The 12,481-nt window shown below is 39.1% G+C and overlaps 1 protein-coding gene across 1 annotated transcript in view; it reads left to right on the forward strand.

Annotated features, from left to right (window-relative positions):
• Positions 1-12,481, forward strand: part of kcnh3 (potassium voltage-gated channel, subfamily H (eag-related), member 3) — a 161,731-nt gene that overhangs the window by 120,426 nt on the left and 28,824 nt on the right. The window contains exons 6-8 of the mRNA XM_037789538.1: positions 739-896; positions 1,529-1,730; positions 9,870-10,244. Of these exons, the coding sequence (XP_037645466.1) occupies positions 739-896; positions 1,529-1,730; positions 9,870-10,244 (735 nt within the window). The remainder of the gene's footprint in view (positions 1-738; positions 897-1,528; positions 1,731-9,869; positions 10,245-12,481) is intronic.

Here is a 12,481-nt window from a genome sequence, read left to right on the forward strand (position 1 = left end):
AGCGTACACTTAAACTGATATTGATTATTTTAGGTGTCTTTCTGCTACCTCACCGTCAGACAGCCCTTTCTTACGGGGAACTGAAGCTGTTGTATCACTCTCTTCAAAGCCACCAGACTCCATTCATAAAAGCAGTCATTTTACCTCGTAGAACACGGGAGTATAAATACAACCCGCTTCGAAAAATTCAAACTAACCACTTTAAGTTATCATTATTCATCACCTTATTGAATAGCTTACTTTGGTAACCTACGTCACTGCCTTTTACTAACGGCTGAGATGGCGTTTCCATTTGAAACGAAGGGAAAAGAACGCATCATGGACCCGCCCTTTAATTTTCGATGAAGGTCAGACCTGAGAGTTTTAAACCTGATTAGAAAAAAGACTTTTAGTTTAACTCTTCTCTTTGCTCTGCCTGAATAAAGTTTTGTTTTCTGCGATTAGTTTTGCAACTTCAAGAGCACCTTTAATTTCCCTGGAGAAACTGTATATGAAACTGACTGAGCACTTTCTGGCTTCTGCATACTTATTGTGTTTTGAGTTTTGTTTTTAGTCAGTCTGCTATAACGTGCAGTTTATGAAGTGCTGACGTCTCTTTCTCTGTTCTCGTCAAACTTACATTGTGATTCGCTGAATAACCATCGCTGCTCTGTATGTTAGTCGTCATCGTTTGTCACCTTCACCGTCCTGTTGGTGATTCCTGCTGTCAGCTTCTGCTGTTGTTGTCGTCCTCTGCAGACATACTGCTGAACTTTCGAACTACTTTTGTGAGCACGTCGGGTCAGGTCGTGTACGACGCCCGCTCCATCTGCGTTCACTACGTCACCACCTGGCTCTTTGTCGATCTCATTGCCGCCCTGCCCTTTGACCTGCTGTATGCTTTCAACGTCAGCGTGGTGAGTCTCCTCTGTGTGTGTCTACATTAACAAAGTGTGGCTTCTTATTTCACCTTTTGTTTCTCTCTAGGAAAGAAAAGCACTTGAATGTGGACACATACTCTGTCTCCTCCTTCTGCATTCACTCTCGACACTAACACACCCAATGGCAACGAGCCAAATGAGGAGAAAGAGAGAAAATGACTGCATAATGCCATCGGCTTTCTCGTGAATTTATTAGATCAACATTTCATCCAAACTGATGCTCATCAGACAAACAAATGGCACCGAGCCAATCTGGTGTTAGTGCACACACTGCAAGTCTCATTAACTTTGTGTTTCCATGCTCTGAATGCTACAAGATGATTCAAACTGTCGGCTAAAGTACTACACATGCATGCAAAATGAGTATTCAGTTTTAAATTTTAATATGGAGGAGAAAAATGTTTCATATCATGTGAAGAATAAATTAAACATCCATCTTTTGAATAAAACTGTCAACTCCGCCAAGGAAGTATTAATAGCACATGACGAAGGAATGAATAAACGATCATACTTTTACACTTTTGGTTCATTTATATTTATATATAAGAAGCGCTGGAGGTTGAGACTGTGTGTGTGATCCGGTGTGGTATATGTATCTTTCTGTGCAGTACTTTGGCGTCCACCTGCTGAAGACGGTCCGGCTGCTTCGGTTGCTGCGGCTGCTGCAGAAGCTGGAGCGATACTCCCAGTACAGCGCTGTGGTTCTCACGCTGCTGATGTCCATGTTCGCCCTGCTGGCCCACTGGATGGCCTGCGTCTGGTACTTCATAGGTCGCAAGGAGATCGAAAGTCCTAGCTCCTGGGATATCGGTCAGTGCACACTCTTTTACTCAACTTTTACTTCAGTGATAGTAACCATTCTGCATAATAAAAACTTTTACTTTTAATACTTTTACACCTACTATGAGGAACTTGGCGGTCCATGTGGACAAAAGCGATGGTATTCCCGAGCACCAGAGTCCCTTTAGAAAACCTCTCATTTTACTGCAGCAGGGTCTGACAGTCTGCCCCCATTCAGTCCTGGTTCTGGTTCTCCCGTGCCTCCCTTCCCTCCAGCGGGCCCAGCAATACGGCCTGGGCCTCTGGGCAGCGTGGTGTCTGTGTTGGAGCAGTGAGGCGAAGCTCTGCTCTCCGCCTCCTGCCAGGTCGAAGGCGGCAGAGAAGCCGGATCTGTGTCTTTCCGCGGCGGGCTGGTTGTTGCCAGACGCCCCCGCTGGAGTCTGAGCTGAAGGAGTTTCTGGTGAACTTACGTGCTGTAAATCGTTTGGTCTGATGATGCTGAGAATCAGACCTGATGACAAGCATTAAGAATAACTGTATAGGAATAGCCAAGATTCTAGCTGATGGTCTTATTTACTTCTGTAGGTCGTACAGAGGCATCAGTATTAAATTAAGATAGTTTCATAACCAGTTAAAAGTTCCTCACAGTAACTTTAACTTCATTTTGCTGCTAACACTTTTGCACTTTTGTTCAAGTAAAACATTTGAATGCAGGACTTTTTAGTAGCAGGATCTTTCAATTGTTGTGTTCAGCACTGTCGCCTCAGCTGCAGTAAGAAGGTTGTGGGTTTGAACCCGTCGGCCGGCTGGGTGGAGTTTGCATGTTCAATCTTCCTGCATTGATTTCCTCCCACAGTCTATAAACATGGTGGTTAGATTAATAACGGATGTAAGTACTTCTTCCACACAGACATACGTCACAGATGTCAGCCAGTGAAGCTACTTTTATAACCTTCACTTGTTGCCAAGTTGTCAAGGCTAAATAAAATGTTCCTATTAGGTATTTACAGTAAACTGTGCACTCCTCAGCTCTATATTTAGTGCTTGTGGGGTGGGAGTGGTGGAAAAAACCTCTCTGAAGCTGCTTAATGGTCCATTTTTCTCTGGGTGAAAAGCTTTTAGTGCACAAGTTTTTAATTGTATACTGTAAATATCCTGCTAGCGACAGACACCAGAATTTCATTTGGGCAAATTGAGCAAATCTAAGATTGGATACTCCATCACTCTTCTCAATTACACTGTAAACTCTGTCCCCAGGAAAAAACATTTTCAGTGCTCCCAAATGCAGATTAAATGAGATTTTATCTTATTACAGCCCCTCTTTATGGTTTAGTATGATGAGATGTGTAGTGGTTGCCATGATCGGCTTTAACCGTTTGCACATTCACCTACCTCGTCTTGCTTGAAAGACAGGTCTAAGATGACACCTCAGCAGAGTAATGTCAGTAATTTTGTATCCACAACAAAGGCACTGAAGCAGTTACGCGAAAATACGGCCCCCACGTGTCTCGAGTTTCAGCACGACCGATGCTTTTAATAAGACGAAGCTCTGTTGATATTCCTGCGGGGGACATGAAACTCTGGCACACAATATGATAAACTTGTAAACACGTACAAACAGACAGGCAAGTTTCCCAGGGAGCAATCTTTAATTCTTCTGACTGTGAACCGGAGCAAAGATCAACATGAGGCTTTGTGTGTCTTCGGCATGTTGTTGAGTCAAATAATAAACAGCGTGTTTTCTATGGACTCAGGGACACATAACGAGATGTTTACTTCACTGCTTATTCTCCATTGTTCTCTCTCACTCGCTGCCTCATTCTCCCTCCCTCCGTCTCCCTTTCTCTCTCTCACATTGATTTGTACCAACCTACCTATCATTATCCTTTCAGCAAACCACATAATGACAGACAGTCACACCGCAGTCAATTCATGTCAGAGCTCCCTCGATTTACTATTCAGATAAACGGGGGGATCCAGGGGACAACAAAGACCGGTCCGACCTTTCTGTGACACCAACTGTGATTCACAATAAAGGTCTGATATCGGCATGTACGGAGGTCTGTCTGCCAGTCCATTGGGTGGTACTTGTTGGGAGAGGTACAGCTTTGTCTGCAGGGCTATCGGTAATTGAGGGGCAGTGGAGCCACACAAGACACGGTCTACTGAGCTGGAAAGAAAAAGAGGATAAAGAAATGGACATATCATGGACATATCGTCACGCATACTGTAGGAAACTTTAGATTTATCACTCGTCTTGCAATTTAGTAAGAGCCATAACATCCAAATTTCAACAACAGCTGTAGTCTTAGGCCTTAGAGGGGGCAAGCAGGCACCAACTACCACCGCTGCTGTCAGTCAAGCAAAAACAACCACAAATACACAGTACGCTTCTTTAATATTTAATACCTTCATTTTGAAAACCACCACAAGGATGGACACACAATGGAAAAAAACACCCAGCACGTCTCAGAGGAGCTGCATCTGGTGTTTTTCTTATTGTCAACAAACCCCATGAAAAGACCGAGGCTGCTGTCGAATGGTGTTTGTTGCTCAGGAAGGTTCCTAACTAGGACTGCAACTAAGGATTACTTTCATTGTTGTTGTTCTTGATTAATCAATTAGTTATTTGGTCTATAAAATGTCAGAAAATTTAGACTTTTTTATTTCTTAAAAGTGATTATCAAAATAGTTGGTGATTAATTTAATAGTTGATAACTAATCGATTAATGGTTGCAGCTCTAGTGGCAGCCATGATGAGAGCTGGTTGAGTTCTCTGTATGCTAAGGAAATGTGCTTCATTGCTTCCTTTCTTATCTCCGTTAACATCCTCCTCTGCTATCTATACTTTTTTATTGGGAGAATAAAGTAAATTGAATTGAGCACAGTAATAACATTGCAATAATTTGATTTCAGTCACTGCTGTGACTACTCCCTGACACACCTAGCCAACGCTTTTTGGCCAATTTAGCATGTTGAATCGGTGGAGGAGCTTGTTGGCGAGAGAGATCACTCTGATTGGCTGTTCAGCTTAAACGAATCAGTGCGCGAGAAGAGAAACGGATGTGAGGAAAAGCAAAACAACAAATAATAATATTTATTTATATAGCACCTTTCAATACAAAGTGCTTTACAATAAAAACAGACCACATTTAAAACACAAGGATAACGAAATGTACTAAAATAAAATAGCTAAACACATAAAAACCCAAAGAGTAAAACAACTGAAGTGTTATAAAACATAAATAAAATCAAAAAAGTGAGTTTTTAAAAGTCGCGACAGAGTTTGCAGTCCTTCTCATGTTTCATCTTCATCTCATCTGATCGTTCCAATACACGGATATTTTCACAGCGACTAGGCCATCTGGGATGAAGCTAAGTGTTGAGTGAGAGTGGTCTGAAAATGATCGGCAAACTCCGCTTTGTTTCATGTACGTATCATAACAACAGCTTGTATATCTGCCGTCCTCGGTCTTCCAGTTTCCCTTTAAAGACAGAGAGGCAGACGGGAGTTCAGCACCACAGACAGCTCACATGTGAGTCCAGTCAGCTCTGCTAGACAGAGAGGAAGAAATCAGCACCTTGGACAGAGACAGAGAGGAAACACTGTGAACAGTTTCTACCAAATAAAGAAGAATTAAAGGTCTCATTTACACATCGTCATTTCAAGTGGTTTGCCTGAAATGATCATAAATTTGAATCGACATTAAACAGTTTCAACGAAAGCTGCACATGACTCATGAAGGGAGGATTTATAACAGGACTGTTGTATCAGACTTCATCAGTTTTAGCTTTGTTGTACCAAACAATGACTGGCAGGGAAATGATTAGTTGGGTATTCAGGTTGTTTGTCTAATTGTTTTTCTCCTTCTTGTTTTTTGCTTTCTTCTAATCCTCGGCTGGCATGTAAATTCTACAAAGTGTAGCCTTGAGCACTTTATTAAAGAAGATTAAAAATCAACAAATGACCCATGAAGCTTTAACGATAAACTCATAGTGATTTGATCACCTCTTAATAGAAAGCAGCAGGAATCAATAATATTTTAGCATGCGATTTGCACCCTTATTATTATAAAGTGTTACTGATTTACCTACACAAACAGGCAGTAAGGTGGTTTAAGAAAATATGTAGTTTATTTAAGGGGAGACACTACAGGTGAATAGGGTAAAAGATTTAATAAACAGATATCGCCATGAAACTTCTCCAGTTCATTACTGACATTAAGACAATTAATTTTTGTTTTACACGTTTTCTGAAAATATATATTTAAATATGCAAATGAGATTATTATCTTATTAAATTTTAAATAATTTGCATACATTTCCAGAACAGAAATCTGAACATTGGATAAAGCCAAGTACAAAATTATTGTTTTCATTTTGTTGACATATTAGAGTCAAAGGTTTTTTTATATATCTCTTTTTATTACTCCATAAATCAGAAAATACTGTCAACAGCCATAAAAAAGTAATCTTTCGCCATGTTTTTAGGGATAAAATGTTTTATAAATCAGGCTATGAATGATATATGAACAAACCCCTCAGTGAAAACCTTCATAATATAGATAGGAATGAAACTAGAAAGTTTGGTGTATGTAAGAGTTACTGAAGTGGAGATTTCTGGCTCAGAGTCTGAGAAAAACTTATTTTGAGAAAACAGCCTTCATAGATATGTATGGTAAACACACTACAGGTGAATATAGGGTCAAAAATAACTAATAGATATCACCATGAAACTTCCCCAGTTGATTACTTACATTAAGATTACATTGTCATTTTGTGTTACAAGTTTTCTGAAGTTTTATGTTTAAGTATGCAAATATACAGAAATTTACAGACGCGAATAGACAAAGTAGTAAAATAAACACCTAAATGTATATCTAGGATGTTTTCTTTCCACTAGTCTGAAAAAAGACATGTTATGGAAGCAAAATAGCCCAAAATCGCAAAATTGACCATGAAAAACGATATTTTTTTCCTGTTAAACACCAAATATTCACTGCTGCCGTTATAGATTATAATTCTTACAGTCTTTAATGCACATTTTTTTATAACAATTTACAGTCTTTAATGCACATTTTTAGATTATAATTTACAGTCTTTAATGCACATTTCTGCACATTTTTAGAGTATAATTTACAGTCTTCAATGCACATTTTTGCACATTTTTAGATAATAATTTACAGTCATTAATGCATATTTTTTAGATAACAATTTACAGTCTTTAATGCACATTTCTGCACATTTTTTTGATAATAATTTACAGTCTTTAATGCACATTTTTGCACATTTTACATAATAATTTACAGTCTTTAATGCACATTTTTGCACATTTTACATAACAATTTACAGTCTTTAATGCACATTTTTGCACATTTTACATAATAATTTACAGTCTTTAATGCACATTTTTAGATAACAATTTACAGTCTTTAATGCAAATTTTTAGATAATAATTTACAGTCTTTAATGCACATTTTTAGATAATAATTTACAGTCTTTATTGTATAGTTTTGCACATTTTTAGAATATAATTTACAATCTTTAATGCACATTTTTAGATTATAATTTACAGTCTTTAATGCACATTTTTAGATTATAATTTACACTCTTGAATGCACATTTTTAGATAATAATTTACAATCTTTAATGCACATTTTTGCACATTTTTAGAATATAATTTACACTCTCTAATGCACATTTTTAGATTATAATTGACACTCTTTAATGCACATTTTTAGATAATAATTTACAATCTTTAATGCACATTTTTGCACATATCATCTGTCACTTTATGTACGTACATGTCACTGTAAATGTAAATCCTACTCGGTGTACATACAGTATATAGACATCTCCACATGTACATGCTGTACATAATCATCCAGTGCATGTATATCCATCCAGTATTTATTTCTTTGCACTATTTATATTGTTAACAACTTACAGAACACTTGACTTGTACTGTATATAGACATTTTATTTACTATACTATTACTTTACTTGACTGTAGTTCAGTTAACATCAAGTTAAATTATAGGAAAAACCCTACCCTGCTTCTGTCTTCAGACTTGCAGACTTTATTACAGCGAGGTCCTACACTAACATTAGTAAAGCCCCTCACGTTCCCTGATGCGTTGACAAGATAAAAGAAATTCTTTGTAGTTTACTTTTTTATAAATATCTGATCTCCAGGCATAGACGTGCATACGATATAACGGCTTAGTGAGGTCCACATTTCCTCAGGAAGGCGGAGGTTAAGTTGTGTGCTAATGACAAAGTAATTAGGAAACTACTCAGGTGTTAAAGCCTCTAATGTTGTTGGTTTAGCTGCTTCACTGCTGGGACTCTGCTCACTGCTCGATTGTCACTTCTGCTTATTTATGCTGGCAGACCGAGAACGCTCTCTCTATCACACACACACACACACACACACAGACACACACACACACACACACACACACACACACACACACAAGGTCAAAGCTGCCTGCCTGCGGTGTGTGATGCCGGAGATCAATGAACGGATGCATCCATACTGTATTATTCATATTCCGTCTCTTGCTGTCTTTCTGTTTCTGATTCTGCTGTCAGTACCTCAGCTGGGTTTCATCACTCGTCCTCTCACAAACACAGATTTTTAATAATTTATCCTCGTCCACTTCCTGCTGTCTGCTGTCTCCTTCCTTCTTCCTTCCTCGGTCTATTAAAATCTTCTTTTTCTTTTCTTCCTTCTTTCCTCTGAAGCTGAATTATGTAGATATGTGTAAAAAAAAAAAAGAACTTGAATCCTCTCTTTCACACACTGGGGTCAAGTCGTTGTTAAGTATAGTATCGACATGTTTCTTACTGAACATTAAATAACTTTGGAACGGTTTATGATAGAGACGAGCTTTAAATTGTGTCTCAACAGTGAGATTCTCAGCTTGTGAGTCTGTGTGTGTCGTCATGGCCAAATGTGGTTCTGGAGACATCTACTGTAGTGTGAGCTACCACAGAGGTGGGGCGGTGGATGGGTCCAACAAACACAGGGCTTTCATCCAGAAGACCGCTGTTCATGTCCCGTGTGTTAAGTTTCTCTTTCACTTAACAATCAGCTGTTTGTTTGTGTTCAAAACATTCAGTTTAATTTTCACTCTACAAACGTTGTAATTTTGAGCCCAACCATGATGTTTTTTCCTCATCCTAACTAAGTGGTTTTGATTCCAAAAATAAAGTGACGCCAGTGGGAGTGACAAAGCGGCAGTAAGAGTTGTGATGAGAACGTGTTGCAGGTGTTTATACAGTATGTCTGTCTGTCTGCAGACAGATTTTGTAACCGTGATAGCGTTGCAATTGTGCAAGATGCAATCATTAAAATTTACAGGTGTCTTAGTTGAGATCAAAATGTAGGCCGAGTGCAAAAGATGGGTGTTGTCCATGGGTCCGAGCAAGGGGGCTTTACGCCCCCAGCACGATTTGGTGTCGTGGCTGGTCCAGGATAATATCCAATAAATGGCTGAACCTCACTGAGGAAAAGGTTTATTTGCACCAAACTTCACATGGAGCTCCAAAACACCTAAATACAAGTTTTCACATTGAAAAAACTAACTTTCCCTGGTGGACTGTGGAGTTATTCAGCAAAACAAAAGTTTTTTTTTACTGTTTTTTTAATGTCAAATATGCTACACTCACACAAAGGGAATGCATGATGTTGACTTCACACTGCATTAGAAAGAAAGGGTTGGTTCCCCTGAATCATATGATGAACAACACTGGAGACTGACTAAAAGAATAAGCTCAGAATTGGTAAAAATATAAAACTATGGCCAGGATTGACTTTGTTTGTGTAGGCTTGTAAAAAGTACAATATTTCCCTCTGAAATGTAGCGGAGTAGAAGTCTAAAGTCCCGTAAATTGGAAATACTCATGTAAAGAAGAAGTAAATGTACTTAATTACTTTTTACTTTCTTTCTACTACTGGCTACTGGATTTGTATTACCAAGAGGTGAACAGTTCAGGAAATATTCATCTCTAAATGGGCTTTAGCAGGAAGTGTGTGTACAGTGGGAGATGAGGAAGGTCTAGTTTTGAAAAAGAAGCGTCAGTGCTGAAGTGTTTTACCTTTTTATAGTTAAATAAAGGGATTTTTAAAATTGATCTCTCTCTCTCTCTCTCTCTCTCTCTCAGGTTGGCTCCATGAGCTGGCCAAGCGTCTGGGGACCCCCTACTTCCTGCCCCCCCTCACATCGCTGGTCCCCGCCACAGTCAGCAGCCTCCCGGCAAACAGCAGCCAGTGGAACGTGTCGGGGTCAGAGGTCGGAGGGCAGAGCTCCTGGAACTCCAGCCAGTATTACGGAAACACGTCCGGAGGCGAGGTCCAGTCGGCGGCGGGCACCGAGGGCGGGAGTCTTTTGTTGCTGGGCGGCGGCCCGACGATGCGTAGCAGCTACGTGACGTCTCTCTACTTCGCTCTGAGCAGTCTCACCAGCGTGGGATTCGGAAACGTGTCGGCCAACACGGACTCAGAGAAGATCTTCTCCATCTGCACCATGCTCATAGGAGGTGAGAAACACGTGTGTGTGTTTTAGTTCCACTTTGTATGCATGTAACCTCTGAAGCTCTTCTACTCCTCTCAGTATGAAGTGCTCACTCAGCTCATTATCTGACACCAGTGAGACATCAACACACAGCTGATAGACTCATCTATTCACTGTCTCATTAATCTTCTTTCTTCATTAAGAGGTTTCATTATATGTTTAGCCGTGCATTTGTTTATTCATTTCAAGGTTATATCAAAAACTATTGACTACAGTTTCCAGTGAAAGCTGGCTTAAAGCTGGGCCACGAGTCAATAGATTCTGGTGCATACGGGATTTATTTAAATGAACTATTGCGATGATTGTCTGTCACTATTAGTTAGGGACGGGAAAACAATCGATTCACCTGCAGTATGCATTTTTTTACAATTTTGAAATTGATTTTTTAATGCCAGAATCAATATATTTGCTTCATTTGAGTCTAAGCAGAGGTAGAAGGAAGTTACTGCTTTTATTTTTATAGTCAGAGTAACGTGATGTCATATCCGTTCCGTATCCGTCAAAAACCAAAACAAACCACAGTTAGCCGAAACGACGAAGCATTAAACGGCGGAGGGTCGGCGTGGATACGACCTGCACCCTCCCATTTTAAATCCAATGTGGTAAACAATACACATCCAGTAAAGTACGGAAACACTTCGGGTTTCACACGTTGACAGGAAAAGCAGAGCTAAACATCACGGCTAAAGCTGCATGTCAAGTTTTATATCTATGGCGACGGACTTGGAGAAGTTAGAGGAAGTATACGCATGTGACTACGTCCGGTTTTCAAAATAAGGCGTTAACAAAGGGAACTGAATATATAAAATAAATATATGGAAATAAGATTGATGTATTATATTCACCAGAAGTATAAAACATTACATGTCCTTTATAAATTAGTACGAAAATACCACTAATTTGTAAGGGAAATGTCTTTATTCTTTGATTTTTGGGGAAAAAATTTAACAATGCCTGACAATGACTGATATATTTGACTTCAGGACATCTCTGACTACATAGAAGGTGAAAATCAAACATTTTTACTGTATTAATTTAGATTATAAGTGTATGATTCAACTTTTCCCCATGGTCTAGTGTTACAAAAGTAAAACAAAATAGCAATAAATCATAATACTGAATCGCAATACTTAAAAATCAAATGCATAGCCACTGATTTGACTGACACAAACGGAACACTAAAGTTACTGGGCAAAAACAAAAGTCAGTGAGAAAAAAAACAAAAAACTGAGTGTATAAACCAACTCTTCAAGACTCCTTTGAGTTTGCTCTCCGATGTGATAAACTAGACTTGTGGGGAAACTATTCCACAGTAAGTACGAACAAAACAATGTGTTTTTGTTAGCTAAAAGTTCTACCATTTGAGCGACGTCTTCTGAAATGTCACTAATCACTGAAAAGCAGCACAGTGTTTGTTAACAATCCTTTAGAAACTGTCCTGAAATGCTCACATTCAACATGTGTTCATGGAGCTTTAAAACTTTAAAACTTATTTTTAATGAGCTGAAGTAATCTGGTTGCCAGCCTTTTGCAATAATAATGAGTATTTATTATTGCTTTACTAAAGCACTGAAATACGTCTTGGATACGGTACAGCACGACTTGTTCGAGTTCTGAACTCAGATGTTTTTGTGCTGATCCGTGAGGACGAGAGCTGAATTTCCTGGAAGGAAGCAATAAAAGCAGAAATGAGAAAGAAATGGAGGGAACGGAAAAGGTTACTCGGTGAGAGAAATGTCAAGATTTATGGTCAGAGGACACTGTGATGTGTGGGGATGTCTCAGGGCTCGGTGCACGTTAAGTGAGCTATAAATGACCACAAACACACACACATACACACACACACACACACACACTTTTACTACTATACCTGTGAGGACATTCTGTCGACTTACGTTCATTCTCAGGAGGATAAAACTTTAACAGTAACTACACATCTGCAGTTATGTGAACTCGCATGTCACAATGAAACAGGTTTGTTTCCACAGTGAATACATGACACACACGTAGGTATAGGTAATAGATCACACGCTTCACACACTGACTTCCTGGATGATAGAATAATGAAATCTGCTATTTTCCAAGGTGCCGTTGTGCCTAAAATTTGTGCTGTACCCTCTTAAACTTTGTTATAAAACTAATACTGTGTGTGCTGGAGTGCATAATTTTATTAGTTTAACTGTTTTGATTCAGTCCCACATA

This window comes from Sebastes umbrosus, chromosome 13 (genome assembly GCF_015220745.1).
Source record: "Sebastes umbrosus isolate fSebUmb1 chromosome 13, fSebUmb1.pri, whole genome shotgun sequence".
Classification (NCBI taxonomy): domain Eukaryota; kingdom Metazoa; phylum Chordata; class Actinopteri; order Perciformes; family Sebastidae; genus Sebastes; species Sebastes umbrosus.